General features: G+C 57.0%; 1 protein-coding gene across 2 annotated transcripts; it reads left to right on the forward strand.

Moving 5' to 3' along the window:
- The first annotated feature begins 3,958 nt into the window (after positions 1-3,958).
- Positions 3,959-14,284, forward strand: ALOX15B (arachidonate 15-lipoxygenase type B). Of its 2 annotated transcripts, XM_086685916.1 has the most exons (14): positions 3,959-4,138; positions 4,219-4,441; positions 4,680-4,761; positions 7,545-7,667; positions 7,949-8,052; positions 9,194-9,366; positions 9,575-9,721; positions 9,814-10,017; positions 10,932-11,018; positions 11,176-11,345; positions 11,495-11,616; positions 11,713-11,813; positions 11,892-12,062; positions 12,505-14,284. In XM_086685916.1, the coding sequence occupies exons 1-14, from the start codon at positions 3,992-3,994 to the stop codon at positions 12,682-12,684; spliced, it is 2,034 nt and encodes a 677-aa protein (XP_086542042.1). In that variant the 5' UTR covers positions 3,959-3,991; the 3' UTR covers positions 12,685-14,284. The 2 variants fall into 2 exon arrangements, with proteins under 2 accessions (XP_086542042.1, XP_086542040.1); XM_086685914.1 differs by lacking the exons at positions 3,959-4,138; positions 4,219-4,441; positions 4,680-4,761 and adding an exon at positions 4,830-5,145.
- Positions 14,285-16,358: the final 2,074 nt, after the last annotated feature.

Below are 16,358 nucleotides of genomic sequence, written 5' to 3' on the forward strand. Positions count from 1 at the left end.
TGTGTAGCTCTTGCATGATTTACCTGGCACACGGAAAATGTGACCTGACAATGGGTCATAATCCATGAATAGATGGCTTGAGTAAAGAACGTTAAGTGACATTGCTTCACAGGAAAATATACAAATGGCCATTAAGCACATGAAACAACGTCCAACCCCAGCAGACGCCATGGAAATCCAGGTCAAAACCACAATGAGATCCCACTTCATAGCCATTAAAATGGCGATATCAAGTGTGGGTGGGGATTTGGACAACTTGGGACCCGTGGAAAACAGTATGGCGGTTCCCCGCCCCCCCCCCGAAAACCAATTCAACAGAGAGTTCCCACATAATCCAGCAATCCTACTTTTAGGTATATACTCAAAAGAATCGGACAGGGGTCAGACATATTTGTACACCAGTGTTTATAACAGCATTATTCACAACAGCCAAAACAACATGGAAACAGGGGCGCCTGGCTGGCTCAGTCGGTGGAGCATGTGACTCTTGATCTCGGGGTTGTGAGTTTGAGCCCCAGGCTGGGCACAGAGCTTCCTTAAACAAATGGAAGAAACCAAATGTCCATTGATGGATGAGTGGAAGAACAAAATTGTGTATACCCACGATGGAATATCGCTCGGCCTTGAAAAGGAAAGATATTCTGACACCTGCTACAACAGGGGTGAGCCTTGGACACATTATGCTAAATGAAATATGCAAGACACAAAAAGACACATACTTGATGATTCCACTTATAGGAGGTGTCTGGAGTCCTCAAATTCAGACTCGGAAAGTAGAAGGGAGGGGATCAGGGGTTGGGGGTGGGGAGAATGGTTGTGTTGGTTTTTTTTTTTTTTTCAATGTTTGTGTATTTTTGAGAGAGACAGAGCATGAGTGGGGGAGGAGCAGAGAGAGAGAGAGAGAGGGAGGGAGGGAGACACAATCTGAAGTAGGCTCCAGGCTCAGAACTCATGATCTGAGCTCCTGACCCAAGCTGAAGTCAGATACTCTTCTGATGGAGCCACCCAGGTGACCCTGTTGTGGTGGCTTCCGATAAAAACAGTCTCAGTTCGGCACGACGAAAAAGTTCTGGAGACAGGAGGTGTTGCTGGTTGCTCACCAAAGTGAATGTATCACCCACTACTGTGAACTGCACACTTGGAAATGGTCAAAATGGTGGGGCACCTGGGGGGCTCCGTCAGTTAAGCATCCGGCTTTCCCTCACGTCATGATCTCATGGTTCGTGAGTTCGAGCCCCGCGTCGGCCTCTGTGCTGACAGCTCGGAACCTGGAGCCTGCTTCAGATTCTGTGTCTCCCTCTCTCTCTGCCCCTCCCCCTCTCACACACACTCTCTCTCTCTCAAAAATAAATAAATACTTAAAAAAATTTTTTTTAAGAAAATGGTCAAAATGGTAAATTCTATATTATCTGTATTTTACCACAATTTTTAAAAAAGAGGAAAGAAAAGAATGGATGGTTTATAAAATCCAAACATTCTGCCTGGAAACACTCTTTCCTATAGCCATATGCTCTCCTCTCTCTGCAGATACAAATTATAATTTTGGGGTTTTTTTTGGAACATTTCTTCTGGTCCCCGCATTGTCTGTTCCTTCAATCTTGTGTGTTTGGGTCTTGTCTTTTATACGCTTTTTAAAAAATGTTTTTATTTATCTATTTGTGTGTGTGTGTGAGAGAGAGAGAGAGAGAGAGAGAGAGAATGCGTGCGCGAGCGCTAGTGGGGGAGGGGCGGAGACAGAGAGAGAATCCCAAGCAGGTTCCCCACTGTCGGCGCAGAGCCCCATGGCGGGCTCGAACCCACAAACCTTGAGATCATGACCTGAGGCGAAATCAGGAGTCAGATGCTTAACCGACTGAGCCACCCGGGTGTCCCCGGTCCTTGTCTTTTAGGTAAAAGCCTTCCTTGAAGGTCTGGTGATCCTAGGCCACTCATTCATCTGCAAGACTGGCTCAACAGAAGCCGACCAGAAACTGTGGGGACAGGGCTGTCAGCTGGTGGGCTTCATGTGGCAGAGCTACTCCATTGGAGGAGCCCACCTGACACTTGAGCTGGTCGGTTCTTCTAGAGAGAAACCCTCCAGTCTTGACTGGAGGGGAGGGTTCGGGAGTCCAGTATATTAACCTGCCAACATACTTGGATCCAAGCAAGGAAAGGGGCTGGGGTCCCCACTGCTCCGTGTGTGGTCTTTCACCCCACTCTCCAACTTTAAGTTTTGTGTCCCACCCTCAGCTCTAGCTGGTGTCCCCACGTCCAGATTCCCCCGAGATCCACCTCTCCCGAAAAGAAATCTCCCACTGTCTCCTCCCGCTGGCCGTGTCAGGTGTAGGAGGGTATCTGGGGGGAGGAGGAAGGGTCCTGATTGCGTCTGAGAAACTGTTCTGTCCCATCAATCTGTTTTCAGTGTCACCTACCTGCCACTCTCAGAGCACCCGTCTCCCGATTCCTAAGACCTCAGGGGATTTTGAGGTGGGGAGGCTCAAACTCCGCACTCTCACGCTTGTGCGTGCTCTTGTCCTCGTAGGTTTATTACGCCTTAACCTGGGCACGGTAGCGGGGTTTCGGGAGGGTGGAGATAAAGGGACGTGGAATTCTATTCCCGGTCAACTTCACACTTCAAGGGCTCCCACCCGCATGCCGCCACCAGAGCAGCTCTTGTGACGGTGGGATTCGGTCACGTGCCAGCCAGGCTTCGGTCACCCGGAACCCGGCTGGTGGCCTTCGTCGCGCTCATCGGCTCCTGGCCCAGACTCAGAGGTGTCCTTGTTGACAGACCCGGGAAGTAATCACTTCTGTCTTCCTCCCACGCAGCTCTTAGCTTCGGCCAACCTCTTGGCTTCCAGTCTCTTGGCTTCCAGGAGACACCCACTCTGGGTCCTCTGGGTCCCTTGCTGACTGAGCCTCCCTGGGCCTCTGTTGCATGAGCTCCAGGTGTCAGAGAACTGACAGGTGCAGCCTGCTCCCTTTCCCTTTCCTCCAGCTATGTCCCCTGCCTCGGGGCCTCTGTGACACTTGTGTGCCGATTGATGCTCAGGTGCAGAGTCTAGCACTGAGCTGCCCGCTCCACTTGGATGTCTGACGGGCATGTCAGACGGCATTTCCAGGCCAGAACTCCCAAATCTGTTACCCTCCGCCCCACAATCCAAACCTAGACCTCCCCGCCCCCATCGACCTCCCCGCCCTGATCGCTCTGTCCCTCCTTCACTGCATTCCTGCCTCGTTCCCTTATTCTATTTTCTCTCACACTTGGTTTTTTAAATGATTTTTTAAATGTGTGTTTATTTTTGAGAGAGAGAGAGAGAGAGCAGGGGACAGAGCCCGAGGTGGGGCTCCAACCCACAAACTGTGAGTTCATGACCAGAGCCCGAGTGGGACCCTCAACCGACTGAGCCACCCAGGCGCCCCTCTCACGTTGGATTTTTTTTTTAACCTCCAAGGAGGCTAAGACTGGGTCTTGGCTGGGGGGTATTCACAGCACCTAAGGTCGTAGTGCCCGGCACAGAGCTGGCTCTCAAAATTATTTACTGACTGCAATAAAATAATGACAGTAGTCCAAGAAAGTGGGGGGTGGGGTGGGCCTGCGGAGGCTTTTAAGGGCTAAGAAGGCAAAGAAACAAAGGGGGGGGGGGCAAATGTATCTCTGACCCCCACTGGACACCGACTCTTTCTGACCCTGTCCGATTACCCAGGCCTCGGGACGCCCAATGCCTTCTCGGCCCAGCACGGCAGAGCCCCCCCACCCCTCCCCCGTGCACCCCTCCGCAGCCCCCCTGCACCGCTCACCTCCAGCCTCCCAGCCCCGCCCCTTTCTGCCCAGAGCTGGGTCCTGCTTTTGGGGCGGCTCTGTGAGCATCCTGCCTGGGTGACCTGGACGGATGGAGGAGGATTGGCTGACCCGGGCCTGGCGGGGCGGGGCAAGGCGTGCCCCTGGAGGTGCCGCCAGGATTTTAGGTCTCACCGACTGGCAGTAGACATCCAGACTCGGGCTGGCACCATGGCCGAGTACGGGGTGAGAGTGTCCACGGGGGAGGCCATCGGGGCTGGCACGTGGAACAGAATAGCTGTCAGCATCGTGGGGACCCTGGGGGAGACCCCCCCACTGCCCCTGGACCATTTCGGCAAGGAGTTCAGCAAGGGCGCAGTGAGTGCCTGGCGGGGCAGGGGTGAAGGCGGAGCGGGGAGCCAGGACGGCCTGCGGGTTACTAAATCTCTCCCCTCCAGGTGGAGGACTTCCGGGTGGCGTCGCCCCAGGACGTGGGCCGGGTGCTGCTGCTGCGATTGCACAAGGCCCCCCTGCTGCTGCCCAGCCCGGTGGGGCCGCTGGCCCGGGACGCCTGGTTCTGCAACTGGCTGCAGCTCACGCCGCCGCAGGGCGCCCCCCTCCGCTTCCCCTGCTACCAGTGGATGGAGGGCTCCGGGATCCTGACGCTGCGCGAGGGGGCGGGTGGGCAGGGCGGCGCTGGGGAGGGCGCGGCGGGCGGGGAGGAGCGAGCTTCCGGTGGTCGGGAAAGGCGAAGGGAGCGGACGGGGAAGCTGGTGTGGCCACTGGGGAGGTTGAGGGGGTAGCAGCCCGGTGTGGGGGCAGGTGACCTGATCGAGGGTGGCTGGACTGGAGGCCAGAGCAGCTGGGGCCAGAGGGGGGCGGGTCTCCGCCCTCCTCACCCCTTCCTGTGCCCTCACAGGCAAGGTCTCCTGGGCAGACGATCACCCCGTCCTCCAACAGCAACGCAGGGAAGAGCTGGAGGCCAGGCAGGACTCCTACCAGTGAGGATGGGGCTCCTGCGGGATGGGAGTGGGGCAAGGGCGCGGAGGGCGGGCATCGCTCAAAGGATGCAGGGCAGCCTGGCCCAGTCCCTGCCAGTCCTCTCCGTTGACATCAGCATCCTGTGGGAGCTTGTTCGAAACGCGAATCCCTTGGCACCTTCGGACACCGAATCAGATACTGGGGGTGGGGACGGCAATGCTGTTTTAACAAGCCTTCCAGAGGACTCTGGTGCCCAGCGAAGTCTGAAAACCACTGCTGGAAATGCCTCACCCTTGCTGGTGCCTTCCTTGCCCTGGGGCTTTTTCTTACATCCTCCTTCCTCGAAATCTGGGCAGAACCAGAGATGCACCCCCCCCCAAGGCCCAAGAAACTCACCTCGCGGGGTAGGTGAACCGAGGTCCCTGTCTCTGCTCTGGGCTCAGCCGGGAGAGCTGGGGTCCCAGAAGCCGCCCTGGCGGTGGGGCGGCCGTACGGGTTGCAAGGGACCTGGGGCTACGGGTGAGGATCCCCGAGGCAGAAGGCCAGGGACTGTGCTCAAGGGGCGGGTTTTCAAAAGGTGGTGGTCTGGCCAACTCAGCCCCCGCTGGGGGCTGCTGTGTGCAGTCTGGGCCTGCCGGCTTTTGAGCCGGTCTCTGGAGAAACGACACACGCAGGCTCATTTGGTTCCTGTCTGTGGGGTGGCTTTCTTCCCTTGTGCCAAAACAAAGACCCAGGGGTTCCGAGACCTAGGGCTAGTCTGGGCCCCACGGAGGGGAGCTGTGACCCCTTAGGCATCACTTAACCTTTACGATCTTTATTTTCTTCTGCCAAAGAAGTGAAGAATACCAATCTGATGTGTGTTATTAGCAAGAACAAATGAGAACATGGTTAAGAACACATCTAGTGGGGACACCTGGGTGGCTCAGTCAGTTGACTGTCAGACTCTTGATTTCGGCTCAGTCACCATCTTGCGGTTCTTTGTGAGTTCAAGCCCCAAATCGGGCTCCGCGCTGACCTTGCAGAGCCTGCTTGGGATTCTGTCTCTCTCTCTCTCTCCCTCCCTCTCTCTCAAGTGCCAAGCCTTGCACAAACGTGTGCCGTTACCGTTGGCCCTCAGCCGCCTGTGCTGCAATTGTCTAGACCCTCAGGATCGAAAGCGTGGCCTCAGGTGACCGTCAGCGTGACCTGGGAACTTGTTAGAAACGCGGCCTCTCGGGCTCACCCACTGCAGACCTACTGAGTGAGAATCTGCGTTTCACCAAGATCTCTGGGTGGATCCCGGAGGAGTAGGGTTCAGCCACCACCTGGTAGAGGGTGCTTTAACGACAACTTGCTCTTTGAAGTTGAAAGTTCAGAGCCAAAGGCAATGATTGATTGAGAGGAGGAAAGACTGGCTGGGGGTCGTCAGCTCTGCCGGGATGCGATCTTACCATTTCGCCCAAAGGGCTTCAGGCCGTGTTATGCTAGCTCGACTCGACCTGCCGTAGGCCAGGGCAGAGTGAGTTTCTGGGCTCCCCCAAGCTCTGGGAGCCAGAGTGTCTCTCCATGGGATGCCTTCTTGAACTCCTTCTTCACGACGGCCTCCCTCTGTGAGATGCGTCTCTGTAAGTCAGAGATTCTGTGGGCACAAGCACGAGGCCAGGTTAGCAAGCAGACAGGAAGAAACGGCCTGTGTCAAGAGGGCGCCAAAGTGCTGGACGTGTAGTCAGATCTCACAGGCCAGAAGCCAAGGTCATTCCCTCCCTGTCTCCAGCGGTCTAGATGCTTTACTTTTCTGTCTCTCTGCAGAACAGCTTTCTGTGGGTCCCAGTCCACACAGCGGAAAATGGCCCCAAGTAAGAGTCCCCATGTGTACACGTGCTAGTCCAGATACCCAGAGAGAGACACAGCCTCTCTGGGGGTTGTTAAAAAACAACATTCAACCGAGTACGTTTTTATTCGGCGATGCACGAATCAGGCGGCATCCCACCCAGCAGATAGAAGGGAGCTCTGAGGAGCCCTGCCAAATGGAAGGCTTACTTCATAGGCAGATGCGGAGCAGAAAAAGGAAGTTTCTAGCAAAGAGCAGATTGGTTCAGGCAAGGTCACCTTCCTTTGGGGAAAGGTGGGAATCTATCAGGCAGATTACCTTACGGATGCTAACCAGGTAATTCCAGATTGACTGGTTCAAGGTCGCATACCTGGGAGAGGCTGAAATTGCAAATAGATTAGGTGTTGAGTCTTGGTTTGTCGACGAGGGCTTAGCATGAGTGACTCCATTTTGAACCTGATGTCTCTCTCTCTCTCTCTCCCTTTAATGTTTATTCATTTTTGGGAGACAGAGAGAGACAGAACTTGAGCAGGGGAGGGGCAGAGAGAGCGGGAGACCCAGAATCCGAAGAGGCTCCGGGCTCCGAGCTGGCAGCACAGAGCCTGACGCGGGGCTCGAACTCACGGACCGTGAGATCATGACCTGAGCCGAAGTCGGACGCTCAACCGACTGAGCCACCCAGGCGCACCCCGATGTCTCTCTTTTAACAGCCCCCATCCCTACTTCCCCCGGAAGGACTTTGCTTGGCCTACCTCTGGTTAAGTGCCCAGCCCTGCATTGGTCAGCTGTGGCCAGGGGAGAAGTCTCACTGAGGGAACACAGTGGCTCCCCCGAAGCCTTGTGGCTGTCAGGCAAGGGCAGAGCGAGGAACACCCTTGCTTGTAGAAGGGCGCTGGCTCTGCCCAGGGCCTCCGAGGGCCTACCTCTCCCTTTGCCCTAGTCAGCGGGTTCCCCGAGGCTTCTCGGTGACCGCCTTCTTGCTCTTCCCTCCAGATGGAAGACTTACCGCCCAGGCTGGCCTCGCTGCCTGGACGAGAAGACCGTGAAGGACCTAGATCTCAACATCAAATACTCTGTAACCAAGAACGTCCACTTCTACCTGAAAGCTGGCTCTGGGTAAGAAGGCCCACCCTCTCCCGACCCTGGGCCTCAGATGCCCTAGGACCCCTGCCTTCTGTCCTCCCCCACCATCAAGGATGCGGGTCCCACAGCCCTACCCGGGGCATAGCCTCTGCCCACCACCCGTCCTCCTGGGACAATGCCTCCCTCCGTCAGGGGTAGTGGCTACTTCGGGCCCCGGAGGCTGCTTCAAGATTCCAGAAAGGATAAGGCCAGCTGCCAGGGGAGGGTCTCCCGGGGCCCCTTGCCCCCCGCCCACCCTTGACATCCTCTGACAGGTTTACAGAGATGACACTCAAGGGCCTGCTGTGCCGCAAGGGGCCCTGGAAAAGTCTGCACGAGATGAAAAGGCTGTTCAACTTCCATAAGTCCCCGGCCGCTGGTGAGGGACGTGGGCTGGGGCTCCTGACTTCTTCCCTGAGACATCCACTCTCGTAGCCGTCCGGAGCCTCAGAAAACTGAGCGCCGAGTCACCGTGTGACCCTGGGCAGGGGCCCTGTCCCTCGCTAGACCTTACCTTCTCCACAGATACACAGGAGAGTGTAGACGGGGGCGTCCCTAACCTTCTAATGCCTCTCAGTCCAGCCGTGTTTGTCGGGCAAGTACCCATCAGACACTGAGTTAGGGGCTGCGGACGCTCTCTTTGTCCCCGCAAGGCTCCCATTTGAGCCGGCGAGTGGACATGAGGCTCAGAATCAAAATAATGAGCTTTACTTGTGAAACCAGTTCGTTGGCTCCGGCGAGAGTACATCAAAGGAGGACCCGCCTCGTCTAGGGGGTGTCCTGTAAAGCTCTCCCAAGGAGGGGACTTTTATGCCGAGGCCTCCAAGCTGAGGGGGTGTCGACGGAACCAAGAATGGTGTTTGAGGGGGGCGCCTGGGGGGCTCAGTCGGTTGAGCATCCGACTTCGGCTCAGGTCATGATCTCATGGCGTGTGGGTTCAAGCCCCACGTCGGGCTCTCTGCTGTCAGCTCAGAGCCTGCTTGGGATTCTCTCTCTCTCTCCCGCTCTGCCCCTCCCCTGCGTGCATTCTCTCTCCTGAATAAATAAACATGTAAAAAAGAAATAAAAAAGAAATGGTCATCACAGGATGGTGACCTCTGCAAGGCAGTGACAGCAGAGATGGAGTGGACCAGGGGGGGCCAGACCTACCCAGGAGGGAGCGGGAGCGGCAGAGAGAGCCCCCCCCCCCCCGGCTCTGCCACAGCAGCCAGCTGGATGGGGGTGCTGTTCCCCAGATGTCAGGTGACAGGAGGGGCTGGGCCAGAGCAGGAGCCCGCGGTGGGTCCCAGATGTGCTGCGTTTAAGGCTGCTGAGTCCCGGCCTTGGGCTATCGGGTAGATGGTGGGACAGGTGCGCTGGGGACTGGGATTCGCTGCTTGGCCAACAGCAGTGGCTGAAGCCGAGGGCTGAGAGGTCGCCCCGAAGAAGGTATAGAGAAGCAAAGGGAACCCCGGATGGCCCCGGAACAGCTCCGCCTTGAAGGTGACCTTGACCTAGTCCCCTCTTCCCCACCCCCACAGAGTACGTGTATGAGCACTGGCAGGAGGACGCCTTCTTCGCCTCCCAGTTCCTAAACGGCCTCAACCCTGTCCTGATCCGCCGCTGCCGCTCCCTCCCAGAGAACTTCCCCGTCACCGATGACATGGTGGCCCCCGTGTTGGGCCCCGGGGCCAGTCTGCAGGCTGAACTGGAGGTGAGGGCCCCCCCCCCCCCCCCCCCCCCCGCGTCCAGGCTCTGCACACCGCCCCCTGCTGGAGGCTCAGCGTTCCTAAGGGCTGCGTGCCTGGAGCGCCCTCTCCGGGCACACTCCTCTCCCCTCGCCCATCCTCTCCCGGCACCCCCACCCCTGCATCCTTCAGAAAGCCAGCCGGCAGCCCCTGCTCCCCTTCTGTCTCCCGCAGAGGGGCTCCCTGTTCCTGGTGGATCACGCCATCCTCTCTGGCATCCGCACCAACGTCATCAACGGGAAGCCTCAGTTCTCCGCAGCCCCGATGACGCTGTTGTACCAGAGACCCGGGGGAGGGCCTTTGCTGCCTCTGGCCATCCAGGTGGGCAGGGGGGCAGGGGGAGGGAGGGGGCTGGACGGAGCGGTCGGCAGGCACCCCGTGGCCTCCTCTGCCCACACCGGCTTCTCCTACAGCTCAGCCAGACCCCTGGACCCACCAGCCCCATCTTCCTGCCCAGCGACAACAAGTGGGACTGGCTGCTGGCCAAGACGTGGGTGCGAAACTCGGAGTTCTCTGTGCACGAGACCCTCACGCACCTGCTGCAAGCGCACCTGCTCTCTGAGGTTTTCACCATGGCCACGCTGCGCCAGCTGCCCCACTGCCACCCTCTCTTCAAGGTCGGTGGCCCGGACCGTGCCCTAGGCCTGCAGGTCCCCGTCCCTCGCGGCTCTCCTCCACCTGTCCCCATGTGGCTCTGTCCTTCCAGGCTGGGGGTGCAGCGCCCAGCCCCTGCGAGCCTGCTTTCCCACGGCGGGAGCCTGGGGGAGGGGGATGGGGACAGGGGTGACGGAGGAAACTGCACGTGAGAGCCAGCTGTACCCCAGAGAGGGCCCCTTCTTAGAGGAGAGCAGCTCACAGCCAGCTGCCATCCAGAAGCCCAGTTTTAGGAGAGACCTGGGGCTGGCAGATGCCAAAGTGTGAACTGGCCTTGAGAGACCCACGGGTTTTCTGCAGATGGCGGCAGGGGTGAGGGAGCCCTGGGAGGGGAACCCGTGTCTCGAAGGTGGGCTCTGTAGGTCCCCTGGGCTCTGCTAAGCCTTCAGGTGGCCCAGATTGCTTTCCCCCAGGGACCCGAGGCCTTCTCTGAAGGCCACGAATATTCCCCATGGCTTTTTGGATTCTCTGTTTCTTGCTTAGTCTCCTCGGTCCCAGACGCAGGCCCTTCTCTATCCGCTTCAGTCCACGCTGACTCTTTCCCATCTGCAGCTCCCAGGGCCCGGTGCCCTGCGAGATGGTTCCAGTTTGCGCCACACGCCCTGGTTTCCATGGCGCGCTGCCAGCCCAGGGACTAGGAAATCCCAGAATGCCAGAGCTGGGGGGCTTGTAATGTTCATCCAGGCCAGAGAGAGCAAGGTGCCAGGCCCAGGTCACAGCACAAGACGCCGGTGGAGCCCAGCCCCTGGTCCTAGGTCTGGAGCCCTGATCCCTGGCCCAGGCCGCCCCTCTGGTCCCCATCATCTCTTTCCAGAGGGAGGTCTGAGGCCAGAGGGAGCCAGGCCTCCCCCACCTCTCTCTTCTCCCACCCCTCCAGCTGTTGATCCCACATACTCGCTACACCCTTCACATCAACACTCTTGCCCGCGAGCTGCTCATCGCCCCGGGCCAGGTGGTGGAAAGGGTAAGAACTTCCTTATGGAGGGTACAGGGGAGATGCCTGCCATTTGGAGAAGCTGAGGCCCCGGGGTGGGGAAGTGGGGGGGGGGCTGTCTCTCCCACCGGTGCTACCGCATGCTTCTGGGTCCAGGGCTCTGGCACCCACAAGTCCTGTCTCCCAGTCCACAGGCATCGGCCTCGGAGGCTTCTCTGAGCTGATACAGAGGCGCATGGAGGAACTGAGCTATACCGCCCTGTGCCTGCCCGAGGATATCCGGGCCCGAGGAGTGGAAGACATCCCGGGCTACTACTACCGGGATGATGGGCTGCAGATCTGGGGTGCGGTGGAGAGGTGAGGGGGCCAGAGAGCTGGGGGTCGGGGGAGGGCGCAGGGAGGCTCCCGACAAGGAGCAGGGCCGGACGTCAATGACACTGAATGGCGGTTGCTCCTCAGAGAGGGTCAAGGTCAAAAGTGGGGCCTGAACCCAGTGCACCTTGCAGCTTTGTCTCCGAAATAGTCAGCATCTACTACCCGAGTGACGCATCCGTGCGTGACGACAGTGAACTCCAGGCCTGGGTGCGGGAGATCTTCTCTGAGGGCTTCCTGGGCCGAGAGGACTCAGGTACGGAGACCACGGCCCTCGGGCCCCACCCTCAGGCACCTGTGGTGTGGCCTTGAGGACCCCGGTAGCCCCACGTCCACCCGCGTCTTCCCGCAGGGGTGCCCTCCTCGCTGGACACCCGGGAATCCCTGGTGCACTATGCCACCATGGTGATCTTCAATTGCTCTGCCAAGCACTATGCTGTTAGTGCAGGGCAGGTGAGATGGGGCAGTGCCAGGGTGGGGGGATGGAGGGGGCCAGGCTCCGGGGACTCACGTTGCCTTCTCTCCCTGCAGTTTGACTCCTCCATCTGGATGCCCAACCTACCTCCCACCATGCAGCTGCCCCCGCCCACCTCCAAAGGCCAGACAGAGCCAGAGGGGTTCATAGCTACCCTCCCAGCGGTCAACGCCACGTGTGATATCATCGTCACCCTCTGGTTGCTGAGCAAGGAGCCTGGAGACCGAGTGAGTGTGGGGCCGGGGGGCCAGGCCAGGTCCGCTCTGGGGGATGCGAGCGGATATTGTTCCCCTCCCCACCGCCCCAGCCCAGACCCCACACTGCCATCAAGGAGCGGGGTCCCTTCACCGCACGGAACCTTCCCAGGGGGGCACATGAGCATGGGACATCTCATGAGGAGGGGCAAATGATCGAACGAGTTGATCCAGAGTCACCCTGAGCTGCAAGGTGACCATGTTGGGGTGGGAGGTCGCGGCACCCCCTTTAAAACTCCGACGTGAGCTTTTAGCCCGGTCCCCAAGAGCTACCCGCGGCGGTCCTCAACTGTTTGGAGGGAGGGGCAGAGGTGAGGCTCTGTGGGAGGCTTCTTCCAGGTCCCCAGGGTGGAGGGCCAAGGCGGGTCACAGCTGCTAAGCAGCCCCTACATCTGACCTTGCCGTTGCCTCCCAGCGGCCCCTGGGCACCTACCCGGAGGAGCACTTCATCGAGGAGGCCCCCCGGCGGAGCATCGCCGCCTTCCAGAGCCGCCTGGCCCAGATCTCGAAGGATATCCAGAAACGGAACAAGGAGCTGGCCCTGCCCTACACCTACCTGGACCCTCCGCTCATCGAGAACAGCGTCTCCATCTAAATCCCCTGAAGAACAGGGCCCCGTGTGACATCCCTGTGACCCCATTGATCTAACCGCCCCCCCCCCGATAGCCAGGCCCCACGTATGCCTCTCCTGGGACGACCAAGCCACGTGTAACTCACCCCACACCTGAGAAAACAACAGAAACAAAACAGAGAAACAGCCCCTCCCCCCTCCCACCTCCCCCCAGAGAACAGGACCTCATGGGACTCACCACCACGCCTTTTGAAGACTCCAAACCTCAAAATGCCCACAGCCCCCTGAAAGGGTTTTAGGACTTTGTTTTGCTTTGCATTTTTGCATTATATTATTATATCGTGGGGCAGGGGGGGGGATATAATCCTGCCCCTGACCCCACCCACCACAGCTGAGCGGACCTAATGGTCACCTGACACAGGGCAGCCTCCTATAGCCTGTCCAGCAGCAGAAGGACAGGCAGGTCGAGAAACTGCCCGAGAGGTTGATAGTGACCTCTGGCCGCAGCTTTAAAATGAACAACCCACTAAAAAGGGGCCCCCGGAAACAGGGCAGACAAGTGTCTGGGGACGGGCAGGCTGTGCCCATGTACCCTTTCTTAAAACCCTGCTTCCAGGTCGGGCGAAAAGCTTGCCTCTTCCAAAGCAGGGTTCCACTTCCAGAGAATCATGTTGCCTTCTAGATTCAATCCTCGGTGACGGGCTTCTGGCGTTCCCTGGGCATTCTGTCATCTGCGTTTCTTTTTTCTTGCTCCAAATCAATGAGCCTTCCAAATCGATGTGTCCCTTTGAACCGACCGAATGATTCCCATCTCTGTCTCCTGTTGGAGGTTATTAGTGCTTTGGTATTTCGGGTTCACTTGCTTTTAGAAATCCGCATGGACAAAATGCAACATATATTCAAATCACTGCCTAAGCGCAGCTGTTGAGACAGAGCGGTGCTTCAGAAAGTGCCAGCACGCGGCTCCTGAACTGTCCGCCCTCTGTTGGGATTGTGTAACACAAATGAGTCAGGGGCATATAGCTGTTAAGCTTTTTGGCTTCAAGCAACAGAAAACAATTCCTGATGATCAATTAAAGAAAAAAGTCTATGGAAAAGAAACTGTCTCGAGGCGTTAAAAACAATTAAATACGGTCCTCAGGAAGGACTGCAAACCCAGGAAGCTCTGGGCACAGGAACCAATGGAATGGCCAAGCTCCTGCCACTTTCTGCCCTTGAATTATTGGCCTTGATATTCCAATTCCATGAGGAAGGGCATGTCTGACTGAACTTGGAGTGGCAGAAACTAATAGTTGCTGTGGCAGAAAGAGTTTGGGCTCATTAAATATCTCAGGTTGGGGCGATATGACCCATTCTGGCCAATGGACTATGGAGGAAGCAACATATTTCACGTCCTAGATGAGGCTGTTAAACACTGGTGTGCCTCCCCCGTCCTTCTCTCGCCCTTGAGGCTACCTGGGAGGCATGTTCCAGAAGACATGAGCCCCATCCTGCCCTTTATCACTAGACTGTGAGCTCACGAGGACCGGGTTCACAAGTGCCCACCACAGTGTCTGGCATACCACAGGTGCTCAGTAAGTAGGTGTTGAACGGAGGAGTTAATACACAAGTGAGTCCTAACACCCTTCTGTGCCCCTTTTCATTTACCTGTGTGTCTCCCCAACTAGACCATGAGTTTCTTGAAGGCAGGAGCTGGGTCTCATTCAGTTTATATGCCTGGTGCCCAGTGCTGTGCTGACACATGAGAGATATCCAACAAATATTTGCTTGATGGTGGATAAAAGGAAGAATGATGGGATGGATGGATGGATGGATGGATGGATGGACAGATGGATGGATGGACGGACGGATGGATGGATGGACGGACGGATGGATGGATGGACAGATGGATGGATGGATGGATGGATGGATGGACAGATGGATGGATGGATGGATGGATGGATGGACGGATGGATGGATGGATGAGTGAGTGGGTGGATGGATGGATGGATGGATGAGTCAGTGGGTGGATGGATGGATGGATGGATGGACGGATGGATGGACGGACGGACGGATGGATGGATGGGTGGGTGGGTGGATGGATGGACGGATGGATGGATGGGTGGGTGGGTGGATGGATGGACAGATGGATGGATGGATGGATGGATGGATGGATGGACAGATGGACGGATGGATGGATGGATGGACGGATGGATGGATGGATGAGTGAGTGGGTGGATGGATGGATGGACACATGGCTGGCTGGCTGGCTGGCTGGATGGATGGATGAGTCAGTGGGTGGATGGATGGATGGACGGATGGATGGATGGATGGATGGATGGACGGATGGATGGATGGACAAATGGATGGATGGATGGATGGGTGGGTGGGTGGATGGATGGACGGATGGATGGATGGACGGACGGACGGATGGATGGATGGACTACTGAACTGGAAGGCAGTTGTGCTCCAGTTAATAAACCAGTATTTGCTTCAATCTATGTCTTTTGGGAGCAACGATCATCTCCTGGAGAAAGTAGAGAAACCAGCACAGCTCAGTAGTAGAAATCGAAGCAATCTCCAGTCCTCTTTGGAGAAACCCCCACCACCTCCGCTGCCCAGCCCTGTGAGCCCCACTGGCACTCTCTCTCTTTCTCCCTGTCTCTGTCTCCCCTCATCGCTCACATGCACACCTCTAGTCCTTGAACTCTTGGCTGACCAGCCTTGAGAAGAGAAGGCTGTTACAGGTAACATTCACTTCTAGGGAATATCCAGTTAACTCTTCAGAGGGGTGGTCCCCTTGGCCGAGGGTGGGGACTTCCTCACGGACAATAAAGCACTGGGCATCCAGGACCCAAAGCCATGCTGTGGAGACCCTTACCCTAGTTGGGCTTGCTGGCCAGAGTGGGAGGAAGTACTCCCTCTTTACCACCCCGACTCCAGCCTTCCAGTAAGGGAATGAGGGAGTCGTGGAAAGAGAAAAGAGGAAGGAGGGTAAGGCAGAAGGTTCTAGAAGTGGTGCAGAAGCTCAGCTTACCCCTGCTGCTCCCTGCCCAGTGTTCCAGGACTGGGCAGAGTGGGTAGAAGGAGGGGAACAAAGGCATGGGTCGATGTCAGCCACCCTAAGACATTAGCACGGAATGGGTGAGGGACAATGCAGAGGTGAGGCACCTCCAGGCATAGCAATTACAGGCAAACGACAAAGAGGGTTAACTATTTGCCAACAACAGTAAATATCTGAGATATATAAAGAGCTCGTACAAAAGCTCGCGGAGAAGACGGCAAATCATATAACAGGAAAGTCAAAAAAAAGACAGCTCATAACATAAACCTGGAGGTCTAACCAACAGGTGAAAAGATATCCAATCTCATGGGTCACTAGAGGTCTATTCGGAGTCGTCAAGGGTGTGAAGCAACCCAGCCCTAGTATATAACAGCGTAACAACTGTTTTTCAGTTGTTCCACTGATAGAGCCCAGACAGAGTAGAGCTAGCACCATCCGAAGGGCCCTGGGATTTCTGGAATGGCCAACGAGCACTGGCTTCACCTTGAAGTCACCAGCTGCATTAGCCCCTAAGGAGAGAGTCAGCCGGTCCTTTGAAGCTTTGAAGCCAGGCGTTGACTTCTCTTCACCAGCTCTGAAAGTTCTAGATGGCGTCTTCGTCGAACAGAACACTGTGTGGTCTACCTTGAAGTCTATTGCTTAGGGGAGCCACCTT

This window comes from Puma concolor, chromosome E1 (assembly GCF_028749965.1).
Source record: "Puma concolor isolate L17-30 chromosome E1, mPumCon1.1.hap2, whole genome shotgun sequence".
In the NCBI taxonomy this organism is placed as follows: Eukaryota; Metazoa; Chordata; class Mammalia; order Carnivora; family Felidae; genus Puma; species Puma concolor.

Excerpts from the sequence above, each read along its gene's own strand:
- ALOX15B (XM_086685916.1), top strand. The coding sequence starts at position 3,992 with ATGGCCGAGTACGGGGTGAGAGTGTCCACGGGGGAGGCCATCGGGGCT. Across the intron at positions 4,442-4,679 it reads GACGCTGCGCGAGGGGGCGG|GCAAGGTCTCCTGGGCAGAC; the intron begins GTGGGCAGGGCG and ends GTGCCCTCACAG. Across the intron at positions 11,617-11,712 it reads CCTGGGCCGAGAGGACTCAG|GGGTGCCCTCCTCGCTGGAC; the intron begins GTACGGAGACCA and ends GTCTTCCCGCAG.